General features: G+C 59.4%; 5 protein-coding genes across 5 annotated transcripts; 2 read left to right on the top strand and 3 right to left on the bottom strand.

Annotated features, from left to right (window-relative positions):
- The first annotated feature begins 2,710 nt into the window (after nt 1–2,710).
- Nucleotides 2,711–6,347, top strand: DICSQDRAFT_80728 (uncharacterized protein). Its single transcript, XM_007362644.1, has 6 exons — nt 2,711–2,760; nt 2,812–3,429; nt 3,532–4,167; nt 4,224–4,341; nt 4,395–4,885; nt 4,943–6,347. Exons 1-6 carry the CDS (start codon nt 2,752–2,754, stop codon nt 5,906–5,908), a joined length of 2,838 nt encoding a protein of 945 aa, XP_007362706.1. The 5' UTR covers nt 2,711–2,751; the 3' UTR covers nt 5,909–6,347.
- Nucleotides 6,348–8,688: 2,341 nt separating this feature from the next.
- On the bottom strand, nt 8,689–10,726 carry DICSQDRAFT_53075 (kinase-like protein; the record flags this gene model as incomplete). Its single annotated transcript, XM_007362643.1, has 5 exons — nt 8,689–8,883; nt 8,963–9,663; nt 9,837–9,953; nt 10,159–10,381; nt 10,472–10,726. Coding segments are annotated over 5 exons (1,491 nt in total), but the record flags the coding sequence as incomplete, so codon positions are not given.
- Nucleotides 10,727–10,997: 271 nt separating this feature from the next.
- DICSQDRAFT_133617 (uncharacterized protein) lies at nt 10,998–13,249 on the bottom strand. The gene is made up of 4 exons (XM_007362642.1): nt 13,133–13,249; nt 12,852–13,012; nt 12,077–12,100; nt 10,998–11,371 (listed from the first exon to the last, which is right to left on the bottom strand). The coding sequence occupies exons 2-4, from the start codon at nt 12,933–12,935 to the stop codon at nt 11,324–11,326; spliced, it is 156 nt and encodes a 51-aa protein (XP_007362704.1). The 5' UTR covers nt 12,936–13,012; nt 13,133–13,249; the 3' UTR covers nt 10,998–11,323.
- A 292-nt stretch (nt 13,250–13,541) lies between these two features.
- Nucleotides 13,542–15,196, bottom strand: DICSQDRAFT_178459 (60S ribosomal protein L4/L1/L2). Its single transcript, XM_007362641.1, has 5 exons — nt 15,120–15,196; nt 14,987–15,061; nt 14,780–14,922; nt 13,960–14,719; nt 13,542–13,895 (listed from the first exon to the last, which is right to left on the bottom strand). The coding sequence occupies exons 1-5, from the start codon at nt 15,160–15,162 to the stop codon at nt 13,798–13,800; spliced, it is 1,119 nt and encodes a 372-aa protein (XP_007362703.1). The 5' UTR covers nt 15,163–15,196; the 3' UTR covers nt 13,542–13,797.
- Nucleotides 15,197–16,267: 1,071 nt separating this feature from the next.
- Nucleotides 16,268–18,595, top strand: DICSQDRAFT_133615 (PLP-dependent transferase). The gene is made up of 9 exons (XM_007362640.1): nt 16,268–16,463; nt 16,536–16,840; nt 16,919–16,977; nt 17,041–17,084; nt 17,163–17,266; nt 17,329–17,422; nt 17,494–17,681; nt 17,823–18,031; nt 18,199–18,595. The coding sequence occupies exons 1-9, from the start codon at nt 16,316–16,318 to the stop codon at nt 18,446–18,448; spliced, it is 1,401 nt and encodes a 466-aa protein (XP_007362702.1). The 5' UTR covers nt 16,268–16,315; the 3' UTR covers nt 18,449–18,595.
- Nucleotides 18,596–18,680: the final 85 nt, after the last annotated feature.

Genomic DNA, 18,680 nt, shown 5'->3' with positions numbered 1-18,680 from the left:
TAGCACTAGCTAGTAACCTCACCTTGCCTACGACTAGTGTCCTAAGCGCGACATGTGAGCGATGTATCGATCATGGCAGAACGGCTCGCCCAGACTAACAACCTCGCAGCTCCGCCGGCTTACCAATTCGCCATCTCGCCACACGCCTTCCGCACTGTTGAAGGCATTGGGATATACTATACGTACAGGCCTCCGCGCTGAATCGTAAGGTTTCCGACATACCAACGGAACGCAGAAAGCATTCGGGACCGGAAAGCAGTTGGAGACGCGTTGTATACATGAGAAACGTGCGCGATACGCCGAAAGGGGAGTCTGCTGACCGCTGTATGTGAGGACCATCGAGTCATCGAATGGCAACTGGTAGAACGGATCCTGTGCACATATGAGATGCGAAGGTCCTCCAAGGCAAGTAGGCGAGTTCTGCAAACGTGAGCGTTCTCAGCGATGATGATGCTACAGTATTACATACAATCAATCACTTTGAAGTAGGCCAGCGACCCTGATTATGTCGTCGCTAAGAGCCAATTGTATGCATCATGCTGTGCGTATGCGCACGCGCTGCCACAAGGCACAAATACAGGTCCGGCTCTACGCCCTGAGATCTAGAGATGAGGTCGTCCGTCTCTCCCTTCCAAAGAAATTCAATTCGAGAGGCACGGTGTGACTTAAAAAATGTCCATGATGTGAAGATATGAATCGCACTCGGGTAATCTCAGAGCTACACATGTAGAAACCCAACGGGGGTTACAGTAGAGGCCCAAGGTCTGATGCAGCAACTGCACGTCATGTGCTTGCCGACACCACAATGCGGAATAGCGACCTGTTCATTGATATACACGTATCTCCTGGACCGTTCAAATCCACCGGGATCGCACAGCCGTAACGAGATTGCAGCAAAAGCGAAGGCGATGATGCCAAGCGTTCCTCCCGACCGCCCCAGTAACGTGGAGCACCACTGCGGGCACAACGGAGACAGGGGACTAGCCGGGGGCACCTTTGAACTCATCAGTGCCACAGCCGGGGTTCGACCCGTTCGTGACTTGGTTGAAAACATCACTGAAGGAGTCCGAGTAGAGTTGTGATAGCGCGCATGTCAGCTTCCGTGCCCTCCGGTCTGGGAGAGGGAAATATGGACGGTTCTGATGGCATGCCTCCGGCCTACGCGGGAGAACGATGATATGGGCGCAAGGTACAGGATGAGGAGGTAGGCATTTGCGGGGGTAAGACGCACCGCAGGTTCGATCGAACCGACGGGGCCCTCGCCATGCGCGACCCGTGTGTCGTTCACAGCACCAATGAGCGAGGCCCGCTCGTGACCGCGGTCATGTTAGCCCCGATCGCGACTGCTGTTGGGTATCTACAGACTGTCCGCCAAAGTCAGCATACTCAGTGTGGCTACGCAGATGTAAGAGAGCAGGGAAACGGCCATGCACACTCGTTGGCCGCTACTTAGGCCAGGGTACGCACGCCCTGAGCACTGCGCCGCAGGGAGGGTTGTACTTTGTCCAGATAGTTATACACCTAAGCCTCCTACTAGCTGGAGCGGGCGAATACGGTATGTCTCCACAGCCTTGTCGTGAGTCCGATTTTTGCCATAGTTCAGAGAACTGGCATCGGCGATGTCGAAGGGGGTGCGCCAAGGTTCTGCAAGCTGCATTGAGTAAGAGAGGTTTTCAGAGGGATTGTGAATGCAGGATCGGTGCAGCGCTGCGAAGACTATCCGCAAGCGGTAACCGAGTGACCTTCGACAAGCCGAGGAGTGGGAGTACCTGAGACTAGGAGATGTGGGGCTCTGTTGAGCTGAACGGAAGGCGGGGATGCTCAAACCTTACGGACACCGCGTCTATATGTACCGTCTGCCGACCTCACCATAGGACGTTGAGGCGGCTTAAGACTTCTGGTGAACTCTAATATATTCGGGTCTTCGGTCGCTCAGGAGGATGCAGTGGTGGGGAGGACCAGCAAACCGAAGACCAAGGCGATGGGTCCAGTTGCATTATAGCTGTCATAGGTGGGACAGTGAGAGTTGACAGGCTTTCGGATGGGTTGGAGTGGAATAGGGGCGGCTCAGCGGATATACCACATCTAATGCCAGTCAATCTGCGAGACGAGCATGGCAGCACAATACCTTGGACCAGACGTACTTCAGATGCTGTTGGAGAAGAGTGGCAGCCTCCAGGAGTTTGTTCCTTGCGCCAACCTCGTTACTATTGAGCCGTACTGAGTTCGCCATGGCGCATCGATTGACTCGTATATTACTGCCACACAAGGGGGGTAGCACGAGGAGAATTGGACATGGATCCTATGCACTGTATGACAATTGTGATTCCTTGGTCCGCAACATGGTCGTATAATCGGGCTATAGGTGGTAGGTTGTGCAGCAGTCGCACAAGCTCGCCATTGCGAGGTCTGCGTCCCAAACGCCAAGAGGGAGGCCTTTTCTATCTCGTTGATGTTCGATATTCCAGTCTTTCAAGACGTCAATCCAGCCAGACAATATGCCGTCTGTCATCTGAGAGTCTGAGACTGTGGGAACGGCAGTTGTGGATGAGACATGGTGGCCAAATAGACGCAAAGTTTGGCCGAGGGAGGTGAGCTGGACAAAGTGGGAAGTTACCTTACATAAGCCCCAGTGCGATGAGCGCTTTGTGGTCGCCAGACGATGCCTGCCACAACCACAGACACAGACCTCTGTTTGACTCTTACCCCCAACTTCATCCTACAAATCCCCTGTACTTGTATGCTCTCGAAATGGCGGCGGTACGTAGCATATAGAGGACGCGACTGGACGCGACTGACGCGTTTCAGTAGCAGACGGAAACATACGGCAGAAACCGCCAGTCAATCGCCGACCTGGAACAGGAACTCTTCGATATCTTCCAAGAGCACCCCCAGTGTTCACACAATGACTCTGATGAGCCTGTCATACCCGGAGACGCGCTCGTAGATGTCTTGCGCACCTTCTCCCGTAATCACAACTCCGTGGAACTGATGACGCGGGACGAGGAGGAACAGCTCACATCCTTCATCTCAAGTAACCCTGGTCTCCAAGTGACCCCTCAAGTCCTCCTCCAGTTCATAGCCTTGCAAACCACTATGAACCCCTCACATAGTCCAGAAGACAGTCCCTCACCGAGCGCCAGCGGAGACTCGGAAGACTTCGACGACCGCGGTCGGTCGGAGGAACGCGATTATGACGGCTACAATTCCCGCTCATCTAGTCGCGACTCCACTGCTACATACTACAGATCGTCTTCGCGAGGGCCAGGAGGCCCCACGACGCCTCGCGAATCTGTCTTCGACTCCGGACGAAGACAGCGTACCACACCTCTCAACAACAACACGGCTCCTTCAAGTTGGACCCGGCGCCCCCCACCGTCAAGGCGGAAGAGCGACGCTGGCCACAGCCGGGCGCTAAGCGATTCAGAGGTGCGTATTGTGTCGGTTGGCGTCATGAACGCGAACATACTCCCACCCGTGATGCGGTGACCGCGCGCGCATCACAGCAAGCTGACCGTGAGTTGTTCGTAGTCCGTCTCATCAAGTCCATCTGCCTATGCTCGCACCCCTGGTCGCTCGCGTGCTCCCTCGAATCCCACCAGCCCTACATTCAGCTCCCCACCCCTTGCGAAATCCATCAGTTCGCCTCCGTTTGGTGCACCCCCCTCTCGACCACACTCGCGCGCCCAGTCCCAACCACAGGGTCACTTCACGTCCATGGACTCATTCGGACAGAACGACTACTATGGATCGTCACCTGAGCGCGAAAACGACAACCGACAGACTGGGCTATTGTCCCCACCTCCATCCGACAATTCCTTCGATGATGAGCAGGGGTTCCATGAGCAAATCTCGTCACTGCCCATGCCCCGCCAGGGAGACGACTCGGACTCTGATTCTGAGCTTGACGAAGAAGCACTGCTTGGTCTGGTCATGGACCGGTCTGCCGCGTCTTCGACAGTTTCACTGGACATGGAGCAACGTCTCGAGGCACTGCAGAGGTTGAACACCGATCTTGGCAGGAAACTTCTGGAGGCTGAGCGTACCCTGCAGAACCGGCTTGCGGAACACGAGCAGGAACTAGAGGATATGCAGATCAGACTCGAGGAGGCTCGGAGCGAGTTGAGTGCGACAAAGCGTGAAGAGAAGGAACTTCGTTCCAAGGAGGTGCGTGCTGTCTCAAGAGTGGTCACTCAATACTGGTCTCATACGCCTACGTACAGCGCACCAATACCACCCAGATTGCTGTCCTGGAGTCCGAGATCGCAAAGCTTCAGAAGAGCTTGGAGAACGCACGCTCTTCGTATCAGAGCCTGCAGAAACAGTACCAGGAACAATGCTGTACGCTTGCATTGAACGTTCCATTGCGCCTTAGAGTTGACCCTTGCCTATAGCTGAGTCCGAGCGGTATCGAAACGTCCTCCGTCGTCGCGACCAGGAAATCAAGGATCTCCAAGAGGCGGCGCAACTGCACTCAGTGGAAGTTCAAAAGTGGTTGCGTGAACAGGCAAATTACGAAGAGCGTATTGCTATTCTTGAGGGAGAGCTTTCCATCGCACAACAGGCACACGCGCAGCTGGATGAGCAGAAGCAGGAGAACATGATGCTCAAGGAGACCATCGACCGGATGCGTTTCGACATGGACGAGCTCCGCAACAGCGCGCATTCGCTTGAAAAGGGCGGCTCAGGAACTGCCAGTGCTCACGGCAGCGTCAGCAAGTCCCTAGGTGCCGAGCTTCTGAGCAAGATGAAGGACGGCAACTGGGAGATGGAAGAGGAGGAAGTTGAGAGCGAGCCGAACAGTCTCGAGATCGAGGTGACTCCTGAGGACGACGAGACGGAGTCCGAGGATTACGTGCAGACTATCATCACGCGCACGAAGAGGGTAGGCATGCACGCTGCGTGGTTTGGTCAAGCTGACAACGTCTTTGACGAATTGCAGAAGGTCGCTAGCCGCGCGAAGAAGTTTGAAACCTTCCGCGTGGACGAGACGAAGGAGTACTCCGACACTGGCACACAACACGAGCCGGATGAGTTCACAGCTTCATCGTCGGTGCAAACCGACCCTCCACCCAAGATCCTCACAGCTTCGTTCAGCGTACAGACAGATGAGCCACCGGTCTCGTCGATGTCGACTCAAACAGAACCGGAACGGATACCCACTCCTCCGCCTGTAATCTCTGTCGAGCGAGAAGTTCAGACTGACGAACCGCAGCCCGAGCCCTCATCGTCAGGGACAACGACGGAGGAGGAAGACGATGCGCTTGCGTCGTCGTCTTCCACCTTGTTACCCCCTACGCCCAAGGCTCAGCAAGAGCACCTACACCCTGACCTCCCGCCTGCGTACGACAAAGTGACTGGCGAGGACCTTGCCGTACGCGTGGCCAATGAGTCACTCAAGGCTTGGCACCCTGGTCTCTCCGTGCCCATTCAGGCCCGAGCTGGAGGGATCCCCGAGGAGGCAGTCGAAGACTGGCAAGCGTTCAAGGACCAAGTCGGCGTTGGCTGCGCCGCGATCGACAAGCTCATTGAGGAGTCTCAGCGCACCAACCCACCCCGCTCCCCCCGCGATGGCAAGTCGCGACGCAAGAGCGGTCGCTTCTACAACATCTATAACACCTACGTCTACGGCGACCCTGACGGCGGCTCGGTCATCAAGAACGGCCAGCTGCTCATCTGCGTTGGGGCCTCCGCTCTCATCGCGTTCCTCATGGGCCAGGCGATGGCGCCGCAGTACTCGATCCCTGGCGGTCCAACGTACTACGACCGCGCGGCGTGGTCGAGCTTCAATTCGATTTCGGCTGCCGGGGAGGGCTTCCCTGGCGATAGCACCGCCGCCGTCTGGAGCTTCCTTGGCAGGCTCGGCGGCGGCGCCGCGCGTACTCTGGGAGGTTGGCCTGCGACGTAGCTGCTTGTCGCCGCCTACCCCTTCTTTCCCATGCTACTTCCACCCCCACTCCATCCATGCCGACAAGTTGCAACCACCCCCACTCCTACCCATGCCACTCTCGCCAGAGACGTTCATATGTGCATATGTGCATTGCCAGGTATTTAACCATAGAGCGATCCATGCTAATCCTCTGACCATTCCTTGCACCTACTACGCTCCTTACTCACCGTTTCCCGTTGCGTTGATCTATGGTTGTCCTATATCGACCTTCGTTTCGGTCTCTCGAGTCTCCTGCTTGGGACTCATCAACCCATGCTTTCCTCTCTGCCTGCTCATTTCTCTCTTCTCTGCTCGGCGAACTCTTCAGTGCCCCGTTCTCGTTTCCGTTTTCTCTCAGTACCCATCCAATCTTGTTGTGCGACATGACGTAACGATCGGGCTCCGCGGCGGAACCGCGTCCCACTGTAGAGTACATGGCATGTATAACAGACACCGGATATACGAGCACCTGCGCTGCAGAGCGCAGGCTAATTCTATTCCTATACCGACAATGTCAACGGTTCGGCGACAGCGGCACGGATGGCATAGTGTCGAATGTGATGAAGGTGAAAGCGACGACGGAGATGGGGAGGGTGCAGGAGCGCAAGGGGAATGGGCCATCAAACACAGTGTAGACGATGCATCATGGCGTGGGGCGGACGAAAGTGAAGAGGATCGCGGGAAGGTGACAGTGAGTAGAATAGGAAGTGAGAGGCATGGCACAAGCAAAGTAGTAGAAGAGCCATAAGGATCAGTAAGAGGAAATGTAATGATACAAGAGGAGAGGTGTGGATGCTCTAGTGATAGGACAGGGAAGATTGCATTGAGTGCGCTTCACGACATAGTGTGGGGTGAGTGAGTGAGTGAGTGAGTGGATGAGTGGAAGATGGGGGATTGAATGACAGGGGAGATGTGGGAGGGGGAGAACATGTATCTCTGCTGATGTCCGTCTCTATGAGCTACGCATAAGATCGAGTCCGCGGGCACGGCCAGCCCGCCCGCATACATGCAGCGGGCCAGCCGCCCTGGTCACAAAAGACACACTTACATACACGATGCGAAACGACTTCTTTTCCTTTCCTTTTCCTGTTTTCCACGGTCCCCCGAGGATCCGAGTCAGCAGGCGGGGGCAGGCAAGCAGCGAGTCCGACGCGCATCTATCATGTACATATCATCGGCCGCTGCTTGCCCTCCTGCGGCGTCGCCCGGTGCGCGCTGAGCGGCCGCCGCGGGGGCGACATCTCCGCCGCGCTCCGGCTGGGCCTGCGCGTGCGCACCTCGAGCGGGACCGCGTCCTCGTCCTCGCTCTCCTCGTCCTCGTCCGCGTACAGCTGCGCCATGCTCGGCTGGTGCTCGTAGGTCGACGAGCCCGTGTCGACGTCGCCCACGTCCTCGTTGACGAGCATGTGCATGGGCGCGAGCACGTCGCGGGTGCGCCCGGTGCGTCCGCGTGGGGGCTGGAAGCCGCTCGAGCTGTCGTCCGCGGAGTCGTACGAGAACGCGGCGTCGTCGTCTTCGCCTTCGTCCTCACTATCGCTCCCGCTGCCCGGAGACTCGTCGCCACAAGCGTGATACGTCACCTTCGCGAGCGGGCTCGTCGTCCGGTGCCTTGCCGCCGCCGACGGCGCTGTCCGGGGCGTGCTCGGAACCGGGTCCTGCGACCCCGACGCCTCAGCGGGCTCGGCCGACGCGCCCTCCGCCCGCTGCAAGAACGCGTGCGCGGCGGACATCGACGGCGACCCGATCGAGTGCACGGACGACACCGTGCTCAGCAGTGCGCTGTTCGGGACCGACGGCACGGGGGAGCCCGCGACGCCGCCGGCCCCATAGAGGAACGCCTCGTCGTCGACGTCGTCCGGGCGGTCGCCCGAGTAGAGCGAGGTCATGTCCTCGCTCGGGCGCGCGTGCGCCGCGAAGTCCGGCGCGGTCCACGACGCGGCGCGCATCGCCTTCGTGAGGTGCCCGCCCATGCCCATGCTCACGCTGCTCTGGCGCGAGGTCGCGTGCGCCTCCGCGCTGTCGCGCGACGGCGGGGACGTCGCCGCCACCCCGGGGTACTGGTACTGGTGGTGGTGCGGCGAGGGGTGGTGGCTGGAGAACCGGTGCTGGGAGAGGTTGACCGTGGACTCGGTCATCGGCGAGCTGTAGGCCGAGTACGACGACTGGCGGTGGGTGCTGTTGCTGCTGCTGCCGCCGAGCTTGCGCATCCAGGACATGACGAGGCTCCGCGGGCGCTCGCTATCGGGCGAGCGTTCGCCGGGCGGGTGCTGGTAATCCCCGACCGACGTGGTGCCAACCGAGCTCGACGGTCCCGCGATGGGCGAAGGGAGCGGGGACGTCACGCGGCTGGACTGGCTGGGGATCTTCAAGCCCGTCTCCGTGCTCTTGCTCTTAGACGGGCCCGCGCCGGGCGACGACGAGTTCCACATCGCCCACGGCTCGAAGCTCCCCGCAGGCGCCTTCCCGTTGTTCATGTTGCTGGTGGTGCCGCCGCCGCCGCCGCCCGGCCTCGTCTGGATGTCGTTCGTCGACTTGTTCCTGCTGATCTCCTGTCTCGAGCGCCGCCTCTTCTCGCGCACCGACCCCGACGCGAGCTGCCTCGGGCCACTCACCGCTCTCTCCGCCGGCTCCCGCTCCCTATCCCTGTCCAGCCTCGCGACGTGCACGTAATGCGGCGCAGACCGCACCCCGACCTCGTCCTCCTCCCTCCTGTCCCTGTCCCTCTCGCGATCGCCGGAGTCCCGCGGCCGCGCGCGGCGGAACGACCGCTGCGGCCTCACATTGCGGATCGTCGACCAGATGCGCGTGCCCAGGCGCGCCCAGCGGAAGCGCACGGCCGACATTGCCGAGCTCGTCTCGTCGTACGTCGGCTCGAGCGGGATGTACTTCGTCAGCTGCGTCTCGCGCAGCCACTCCTCCGGGTTCGCGAGGTCGCGCAGGATCCACGGATGGCGCTGCCACAATCGCCCCAACAGCGTGAGCGCCCCCCGCGGCAAACAAACCGAGACCAGGTTAAAAGCGTGCGCGACGCACCTTGACCTGTTCCAGCGTGATCCGCTTCGCCGCGTTCTTCTCCAGCAGCCCCTCCAACAGGCCCATCACCTGCACGCCCTCCGGGTCCGCCGCGGTCGCCACGAGCTTCCCGACCGGCCGCTTGCCCTTCGCGCGCTCGTACGCCGCCGCGCCCTGCCGGAGCGCGGGGTAGCGCCCCCCGGTGGGGACGCGGTCGAGCCCCATCGTCTCGGGCACGTCCCAGTCCTGCGTCCGTATCACCTTGTAGATCTCGAACTCGGTCTGCGCGTGGAACGGCAGCGTGCCGAAGAGCAGGCCGTAGAGCGTCACGCCGAACGCCCAGATGTCGATCGCCTTCGTGATCGGGGGCTTTTTGCGCTGCTGCTGCTGCTGCGTCGGGGTCTGCGCCTGCGTCTGGGTCTGGGTGGAGGACTGCGAGTGCGCGTGCGGGAGGGGGAGGTGGTACGCGGACTCGGACGCGTCGGCGACGATCTCCGGGGCGAGGAACATCGGCGTGCCCGCCGTCTTCGAGAGGTCCGAGTCGTCCATGAGGATCGGGTCGGTGTCGTCCTCCTTGAAGTTGCCCTTGCCGGCCGCGGCGAGCCGCTGGGCGTAGGAGAACGTCGAGACGCCAAAGTCGGAGATCTTGACCGTGCGCCGGTCCGCGGTCCAGAGGAGGTTCGCGGGCTTGATGTCGCGGTGGATGATGCCCTGGTAGTGCACTGTCGGACGGTCCAGACGTAATGATGGGCGTGAGAGAGGGCCGCGAAGAGAAGACACCATGGCGCGATGGACAGACGGTAGTGGGGTGTGCACGTAAAGGGTAACGAGGCCGGAAATGAGCGCGCTGCGGAACCGCTTGGCAGAGGAGGAAACGAAAGCAGAGGGGACGTACGATACTCGAGCCCGAGGATGACGTCGCGGCATATGCGCCTCGTCTGGTCGACGCGCAGGAGCGGGTTGTCGTTCGCGGTGCGCCATTTGATCTCGCCGCCGCCGAGGTACTCCATGACTGTATGGGAGAAGCAGTGAGCAGGGGGTCATATGCGCACGCGTTTGGAGCACAGACGGCACTACTTGCTACCGCGGTCGTCGGCCACAGCGATCTGCCCCGCGCACAACAGAAGAACACACTGCCCCGTAGACAGCGCAGAGGGGGGACAAACCCAGATAGCAAGGAGCAGTGTGGGGAGAGAGGGCTCGGGGGAGGGACGCACCCATATAGATCTTGTCCGTGAGCGGGTCGTCTATGACTTCGAGGAGGCGGACGACGTGGGGGTGGCTGAGCTTCTTCATGATCGCGATCTCCTTGCGTATCTTGTGCTCTGTGCTGCCGAGCTGGTCGGCGAGGGGCAGGTGCGGATAGCGGGGGAGGTTGTCGTTCCGTCTGAGCTTCTTGAGGCGGTCGCTCTTGTTCTTCCGCCGCACGACCTTCACGGCCTACACAGTACAGAACAGGCGGCGCAGGCGTCCGACGCGAGCTGGGGTCAGGGAGAGGGGACGAGGAGGAGCGGGAGAGAGGAGACGGACCACTTTCTTGTTCTTCTCGTCGAGGGCGAGGGTGTCCTCGGCGAGATAGACGTCGCCGTGCTGGCCCTTGCCGACCTTGATCATGAGGAGGTACTGGTTGATCATCTTGAGGCCCTCGAGGCCTGTGCGGCGTCCGTGCTTGATTTCGTGGGTCATGACGACGCCCTGGGGGCTGTCGTGCTGGCTGAGGGAGGGCATGCTGGCCCTGGTCTGTGAGGGCCGGTCGCGGGAGGAGGATGCGACGGCGTTGGCCATGTCTAGTATGTACAGCGAGGAGCCAGCGCGTCGGAGGGGGAGCGTGGTAGGGGGGAGAATGGAGGGGTCGGAGGAGGAGCGGGCGGGGGGAGGAGGGGAAGGGGTCGGGGGAGCGGGGCGGGAGGGACGGGGCTTGGGAGCGAACGGATTCTGGCGAGGACTCCACAAAGGGATCGCAGTCTCCGCCGCCGGGCTGCTACCGCCCCAGCCCCAGCCGACAAGCCGCGCGAACGCACTCATCCTGCTCCCCCGCTCGTTCTGTCCTCTTCGTATAATATACACCCCTCGCCGTGGCTGGCACGCGCCCGCGACGTGCCATCGTGCCCGCGAAGAATACATGCGCCGTGCTACCATACATCACTACACATCACCGAGGTTTCCCAGCTTCCTCTCAAACGCCCCTCCAGCTTCATCAACATTCGCCCCCATCCTGGCTGATGCTAGTCCCAATCCCAACCAATCCTCCCAGCCATCTCGAGCAACACCCCCCCAGTCAAGATCTGAAGACCGCCGTCTACGTATTTGGCGCGAGGCGTGGCTTCGGCAGCCCCCGCCCGTGGCCGCGTCTTCGTGCGCGCGGGGGCGGGAGGAGGCCCTTCACCGCGCGCATGTGCACTTGTCTTCTTCCTTGACAGAGCTCATCACCTGCAGCGGCACCCACATCAGCAAACGGCCCCTCCGTACGTCAACTGCACCAGCCAGCCAGTCTGGGCCCCGCGCGCCCATCTCCTTGCGGCCCCAGAGAAGCAGCTGCCCCCCCAAACCGAGCCAATTGCGCGGGGACGTCCATGCGCCATCGCCCAGGCTACGCGATTCGCGAGCTTCGAGCTTCGAGGCTCCAATTGAGCTCGCCCTGTCAATGACACGAGTCGACGGCGAACCTTGCATCTCTGCTGCTGCGCCGTTGCCCTTTACAGGCCGTGACAATCCTATGTGTCAACCCCCGTCCCGCGCGCACGGATGTCAGTGCGCTTCACCTCAGCCACAAGCCTCAGGGGAGAGTCCCTGAGTGCGTAACTGAGTCCTGATCATCACGTAGCCGCGCGCCCGCCGTTCGCGGGACGCGATCGCAGGCTCGCTGTTGCCCGACTCGGAAGCAGAGAGCCGCATCAGTCATCATGAAATCCTTGTACGGCGCGTTCGTCGCTCTCAGTACGTCCTCTTGACGTCTGCCCAGATCGCCACCGGTCATCTACAAACCGCGCCTTCGTCCTATCGACAGCCTCCTGCAGTCGTCGTCGTCGACGACGCTGTCAGCGTGTCAACCAGGCAAGCCCGTGCGCGCTTTGGAGGGAACCACTGCGCCGAGGCCGCGATGGAATATAGCACGTCGAGTCCGTGAAAACTTACCGCTTCGGCGTGCTGACCACATCCCTATGAGACGTCAATCGTTAGCATCGGCCAACGCTCTCGAGCAGTAAGAATGGAAAAGCAATCAGCCGTCACCATTCACCGATGTGGATCCCCCCACGACACGATCTGCTCCTGCAGAGACTATGGCCAAGTACATATGCCGACGCACTTGGGCAACGAGGGAAGAATGGGCCGCAAACGGACCCGCGAGCCGTCCGCACGACGCATCGCGTACGTGATGGCCAGTGGCCCATGGGAGCGGCCGAAGCCGGCATCCTTCCCGCGAACCGCAGCCAGAGAAAAGGGGGTGGCGGAGGGGCCCAAGAAGGCAACTGGGGAGAGATGCGACAAGGAATCAGAAGGCCTCCGACCGGAGAGTTCGGAGGCCAGGACCGATGGACGGGTGCCCAGTCGCATACCAAGACCGTCCGCTTGTCAGCGTGAATCAAAAGGTGTGCGCCCCGAACCCGCTACAGTAGCTTCAGAGGGCCGTGGACCCTCGGGCTCCTAATACGCGTACCGTGTGGTGCGCCAGGGCACGGTCACTGTGGCAAAGGCAATGCTACCGGAAGCAACCCTTCGAAGCCGTGTACAAGGTTCGGGGTTGTGGGGCTAAAGAGGGGCTAGCGGTGCGCTGCAGCACTGTGTGCTTCGCGAAACTAGCACCGCTCGGCCATCGGAAAGCAGCGCGTGCGTGCGTGGTATGACGGCTCGGAGGGACGAACGTCGAACGATACGAGACGACTATCAAAAATCAGCGTTTATGACGCACCTTCCAGGTCGTCTTGCCGCAGCTGTCGCACTTGACGAGGTAGCACGCGTCCACGGGCACAGCGGCAGCCTCGATGTAAGCCATGGTGTCTAAGAGTCGGCGGAGTGTATGCGAGGAGATTACGAGTATGCGAAGTTGGGCTGGGTCCGCGGGGTGCGTACCTGATCGGGTGTTGTTGAAGTTCGTGTTACAGTATAGTATAGGGGGTGGATAGCGGTTACGGATTAGCGATACGAACGATGCGGTACGTCAACGGCACCCACAAATGCTCAACCACTTACACGTCGGTTCGTCGGTCGTTCGACGGGTTCGACTAAGAGGTGGTTGCGTACGACGCGAGTCGGTAGGCAAAGAGCTCGAAGGGATTTATATCGCGCCACGTCCGGGAGATGCCAGTACTGACGATTCGCAGCGATAAGCTTCGAATCATCCGTAATACACAAAGCATTAACCATACAAGTCAAGCCGTCCTTTTCCGACGCATTATCGAGATTGCCCAACCAGCACAAGTACGAGTACGAAGAGCTTGAACGCAAGGTGACACGGTCGAGTATCCAACATGGTTTTACAGTGCATAAGAATATGGATTTATGGATCAGCGTCTGGGGGACCACTGTTTGCATTAGTTGAGGTACTTCATGACGAGTACCAATGCCGATAAAAATTTCCAAGCTTGATGGGACAACATATATGTCAATGGTCTATAGGCAGGATGTGTACTTCAGAGAATGCATTTGACGATCTACATTTTCCGCCCAGCGCAACACTAACGCTGTGTGATGTCTTCGAGTCACTCAACGCTGCAACAACAGGTCACGCAGGCCGATGCGATGTGGTTTCCAGCATGGACGACATACAACATATCAGAGTTGATGAGACATGACGACGAACGTGACAATCAGATAGCATAGCCGCTTATACAACTCATCTCCGGAACAGGAACCGCTTAGGGGGCGAAGAGGGTGCTGAGGAAGGTCTCGCCAGCCGCCTTGGGAGTCTTGGCCTTCTTCTTGTCCTTCTGGGCCTTGACGCGCTCCTGCTTGACTGTGGACGACAGGCGAACACAAGTCAGTATGCAGCAACCCAAGAAAGCGACCAGCGGACTTACGGAGCTCCTGGCGACGGATGGTCTTCGCGTAAGGGTTCAGACGGAAGAGAACGCCCTTGTTGACGAGGGGGTTCTTGTGCTGCGTCCAGGGGCGCTTTTGGTGCTTCGCGTTCGCGGGGCGAACGACAGACTGGATCTCGTCACTGTTGATGAGACGAGTGACATCGGGGTTCGTGATCTTCGCTGTGGGAAGGATGTAATCCTTCTTGAACGTCGACGCCTTGTCGAAAGTGCCAAAGACCTCGTCGAGGAGGCCGAACGCGCCCTCGGTCCAGATGACGAAACGGCCAAGATGACCACCGGGCGCGAGCTGAAGGAGGTTGAGACGACGGACGTTGACGAGCTCGACACCGGGGAGGTTACGGAACGCCTTGACAATGCCGTTGTCCTCGTTGTAGACGACGAGGGGACCACGGCGCTGGCGGTGACGGCGGTTGCGGAGCTTGCCCTTGCCGGCGCGGAGCTTACGCGAGTTGGAAACCTTGACAACGTCGGCGTACGCCTTGAGGGACTTGAGGAGGGCAACAGCCTCCTTGGTCTTCTTGAAGCTCTCAGCCTGGCTAGAGACAACGAGGGGAACCTCCTCAATCTGCTCGATGCGGTGACCGCGTGCGAGAACGAGCGAAGGAAGGGCAGACGCGGCGAGGGCAGAGACAACGGCGAAGCGGCGCTGGTTCTGGTTGACCTTGACGTGCCATTTGCGCCAAGTCTTGGTGGGCGCGAACATGCGACCGCCGCGGCACATGTTACCGAACGCAGCCTGAAGTAAAGAATTTCGCTCAAGACGAGAACGCAGCAACAGTGTTATATATTTACTCACCTGGCCGGAACGGTGGGTACCTCCACCACCGACACGAGGGATACGAGCAACAGCACGACCAGTACCCCAGGACTCGGCTGAGGTCTGGTGGCCGGCCTTCTCACTCACAGCGTACGCCTGCCTCTTGTTCTTCGCGATGCTCTCTTGTAAGTGCGGGACGCACTTTTAGAGACTGTTCCTACTATGTCAAATATCTCGATTACTCACTGTGAACCTGCTGCACGACATCGAGACGAATGGGGGCGGTGAGAACCGCGGGGAGGGGGAGCGAGGTCGAGGCCTCTGCGATTATTTGTTGGCCTGCCTTTCTCAAAGTAGTGCATTTATCGCATGTACTCACCTCCCGACGCGGAGCGAACGTTGACGGTGGGGCGAGAGGCCATTCTTGAGGATAGTCTTGAGGATTGATGTCTTGACGCTGCCGGCGAGCGGAAGAGTCTGTGGATCTCAAAAATAAAGTTTGCCAGTACTACAGCCTTCCGCCAAATACGGCCACACAAAGTTCCTCACGTGCGAGCGACGCCTCCTGCGTTTGGGCGGCTGCCGCGTCTGTGCCGAACTACTACCTTTTCTCCGTGCCTCAGCAACTTGCGACCGCTTCTCATCAACATGGCACAGTCAGGTATCTGAGCCACTATAGTCACGAAATTGAGGTGCCTCTCAGAACAGTCGACGTCCAACCTTAAGGCCTGGCGAGAGTTTTCAGCACAATGTGCACATGCCGAATCTTGCTATGAGCTTCAGTGGAACACAATGCAACGGCGAGTACGTAGGTGCGTATCATTACCACAGCGTGTGTGCGCTGGACTCCTCGCATTGAACTTCCTCCTGGTTGCCAAATAACTCACCGTAGAAGGAATCGCTCGGCCACCTTCGGATTCAATGCGAATATTCTTACTATTGAGATACCATAACAAATCCCGTAGGTCTGGTGGCGGCGACCACAGCTTCTTTTTCGCAAGGCCTCACGAACGTATACTGGTAGCAGAGTCGTCAAGCCTAGGACAGGCGACCTGCCACGTTGCCTTGTCCGCTGCATTCCCGGACTCTGTCGTCTGCGAGCTTGACGAACGCACCCTGCGCGCATGTCCTCGTCTGCTTACGTTGTTTTGGGTGCCTAACCATCAAGTGAGTTCCTCCGCCAAGAGGACGTCGCTCTGAATCGGCGATAGCTGTTCTCTATTGTCAGCACTTGCTATATGAATTCACAGCGGTCAGACATCTCACACATGACGAGTGGTTCTTGCGCATTGAAAATTATCCGGCATAGCCGTACCGTCGGCTCTGGTGAGGATCGGCAGTACGCCGACCGCTGGTCTTAGCGCTCCTTCTGAAGCATGCTCGACGAGTCCAATAGCATGGATGCCCAGCGCTGAGGCTCAAAATGACTCACCCTGTTCATTACTCATTCTCTACGCGTTCGGCTATAGTATCAAGAGGCTGATAAGGACCAGAGGTCGGTGGCCACCCGCTCCTTCCCATCTTCCTGTGTTCCCAACTCCGTACAGCTCTCGGACTTCGGTGCCTCGCTGTGCAATGGCTGACGACTTCGATGCGCCAAATGGCTTATCGCAGAATGAGGTCCAGCACCCAGAACAGAGCCCGATATCATCACGAGTTCTCTCGAGCTCCTTTTACGAGTCGTTCATCTCAGATTCCTCGAAGCGCCGGATAGAGGATCCGAGTGAGTACCCATCGCCCGCCATCACAGCTGCTATTTTGATCTCAATGTACACAAACTTGTATCCATATCTAGTCCGTGTTCTGCTGCCACTCGAAGATCGTCCAGGCGTGATCTCTCTCCTCGCAGGGAAACCAAACGCAGACACGTTCCCGATCACGTCCCTGCAGTTTACGCTGCGCGACCCGGCCACGAACGACGAGGTCCCCGTGTCGCTCACCGAGGCCGAGCTCTCGCGCAGCCTGCAGTACAGCGGGAGCAAGGGCATCCCGGGTTTCCTCGAATGGCTGATAGGCTTGCAGGAGTACAGCCATGGCCGCAAGCGTGGCGAAGGCTGGGATCTCGCGTTTGGCACCGGGTCGTCCGACCTGATCTACAAGGTATCTGCTTCAGGGACGCTAGGGTCTCGATGTGACGCCGATGTTCTGGCAAGCTAACGATGGCGAATATGCCTGCAGGCTGTGAACGCGCTGGTGAACCCTGGAGACGTCGTATTGATCGAAGCACCCGTCTATGCGTACGTTCCGACCTCCGAATGTGTGGTCGCAGCCAGTTAACCACATCCCGCACACCTTCACAGCGGTGTCATTCCGATGTTCCACTCCGCGGGAGGTGAGATGATGGGTAAGTTTCCGACGCGCTTGGTCGTGGGACCCCGGACGCATTCTTACAGACGGACGTCTTGTCCGCGATTGTTTGCAGAGGTTCAAACAGACCAGTACGGTATCGACGCGCAGGGTCTGCGGGAGACGCTGGATAGCTGGCCGCGGGACAAGCCGAAACCGAAAGTCCTGTATACCGTCCCAGTGCGTTTGAGCCGATCGACTGTCACGCAGTGGGGCACGGTGCTGATTGCAGGTGGGAATAGTACGGCTGTAACCCCACCGGGGTAACCTCGACGGTCGAGCGGCGTCTCGAGGTCTTAGAGCTTGCCCGGAAGCACAATTTCCTAATCCTCGAAGGTGCGTATGCGCCCATTTCTGTCTTGCCTTTGCTAGTAACCATAAGTGTTGATGGACCTTCGCGCGAACAGATGACCCATATTACTACCTATACTTTGGCAGCGCCCCGCGCCCGCCCTCGTACTTCACGCTCGAACGCGACCAGCCCGAGGTCGGGCGCGTCGTCCGCTTCGACAGCCTGTCAAAGGTCCTGTCGTCTGGTATGCGGATCGGCTTCATCTCCGCCCCACAGCCCATCATCGATGCCGTCGTCATGCACGTACGTCCGCATTGTGCGAGTCACACTATATCCGCCTGACACTGATACTGATGCCGACACGAACTTGACTCTGGACAAATCTCGGCATGGATCGCTGCGCCACGCTCGACCGACGCCCCACCCCGCAACACACGCGTACAGACGATGAACTCGAACCTGCAACCGCCGTCGTTCACGCAAGTGCTCTCGCTGCGCATGCTACAGGTTTGGGGGTACGAGAAGCTGCGGGCGCACGTCGACCGCGTCGCGGAGTTCTACCGCGCGAAACGGGACGTGTTCGAGCGGCTGATGCGCAAGCACCTCGACGGGCTCGCCGAGTGGAACGTCCCCGAGGCGGGCATGTTTTTCTGGTGCGTAACGTGCCGCTGCGGTCCGAGCGCTGTATCGAGTATCCAGTCACGTTCGCGGAGGACGGGCTGGCGTCGGGAGCCAGCAGGGTCCGAGACTCGGCCTCGAGCCCGTGCCGTCAGGGGACGGAACGCGCTGTATCTGGGTGCTCATGCATGTGTTTCTGCAGGTTCAAGCTGCAGCTGGGCAAGACGGGCGCTGCGTCGGGGTTGGACGAGGGGGACTCGGAGGCGGTCATCCGGACGAAGGCGTTGGAGAATGGGGTGCTCGCGCTGCCTGGAACGGTGTTTCTCCCGAGTGGCCGGAAGACGACGTACGTCCGTGCGTCGTTCAGCCTGCTTCCCGAGGATCAGGTCGACGAGGCGCTCAGGCGGCTGCGCGAGACCATTCTGAAGGCCCGCGAGGACGTGTCGGTTTGATAAGGTGCGTGTGAGGCGAGAGGTGATTGAGTAGTCCGTAGGACTTGTTGTGTCACTGAGACATCGCGACATGATTAGGCGTCGAATGTAATAGTATCATCCGAGTGTGCTTGACACAGCGCCTCCTATATTCGATGCAGAAATGGACTCCTGGGCATGTTCGTGTTGACATACCCGTCCGAGCGCACACAGGCAACACAGGATATGCGCAGCCCGATCTAAGAGCGCATGA

This window comes from Dichomitus squalens (assembly GCF_000275845.1).
Source record: "Dichomitus squalens LYAD-421 SS1 unplaced genomic scaffold DICSQscaffold_4, whole genome shotgun sequence".
In the NCBI taxonomy this organism is placed as follows: Eukaryota; Fungi; Basidiomycota; class Agaricomycetes; order Polyporales; family Polyporaceae; genus Dichomitus; species Dichomitus squalens.
The sequence above is the reverse complement of the archived record's forward strand: the minus strand, read 5'-3'. Positions and strand labels throughout refer to the sequence as shown.

What these genes read in the sequence shown, in the direction of transcription:
- DICSQDRAFT_80728 (XM_007362644.1), top strand. An exon ending in GGGCGCTAAGCGATTCAGAG is followed by an intron (nt 3,430 to 3,531) that starts GTGCGTATTGTG and finishes AGTTGTTCGTAG; the next exon opens with TCCGTCTCATCAAGTCCATC. An exon ending in TCATCACGCGCACGAAGAGG is followed by an intron (nt 4,886 to 4,942) that starts GTAGGCATGCAC and finishes GACGAATTGCAG; the next exon opens with AAGGTCGCTAGCCGCGCGAA.
- DICSQDRAFT_178459 (XM_007362641.1), bottom strand. Translation starts at nt 15,162, where the DNA reads ATGGCCTCTCGCCCCACCGTCAACGTTCGCTCCGCGTCGGGAG. An exon ending in TGTCGTGCAGCAGGTTCACA is followed by an intron (nt 14,923 to 14,986) that starts GTGAGTAATCGA and finishes CGCACTTACAAG; the next exon opens with AGAGCATCGCGAAGAACAAG. An exon ending in CATCCGTCGCCAGGAGCTCC is followed by an intron (nt 13,896 to 13,959) that starts GTAAGTCCGCTG and finishes TGTCGTCCACAG; the next exon opens with TCAAGCAGGAGCGCGTCAAG.
- DICSQDRAFT_133617 (XM_007362642.1), bottom strand. Translation starts at nt 12,935, where the DNA reads ATGGCTTACATCGAGGCTGCCGCTGTGCCCGTGGACGCGTGCTACCTC. An exon ending in GCGGCAAGACGACCTGGAAG is followed by an intron (nt 12,101 to 12,851) that starts GTGCGTCATAAA and finishes GACGTCTCATAG; the next exon opens with GGATGTGGTCAGCACGCCGA. An exon ending in GTGGTCAGCACGCCGAAGCG is followed by an intron (nt 11,372 to 12,076) that starts GTAAGTTTTCAC and finishes GTGCCGCTGCAG; the next exon opens with GTGATGAGCTCTGTCAAGGA.
- DICSQDRAFT_133615 (XM_007362640.1), top strand. Translation starts at nt 16,316, where the DNA reads ATGGCTGACGACTTCGATGCGCCAAATGGCTTATCGCAGAATGAGGTC. An exon ending in CGTCCGACCTGATCTACAAG is followed by an intron (nt 16,841 to 16,918) that starts GTATCTGCTTCA and finishes ATATGCCTGCAG; the next exon opens with GCTGTGAACGCGCTGGTGAA. An exon ending in CGCGGGAGGTGAGATGATGG is followed by an intron (nt 17,085 to 17,162) that starts GTAAGTTTCCGA and finishes GATTGTTTGCAG; the next exon opens with AGGTTCAAACAGACCAGTAC.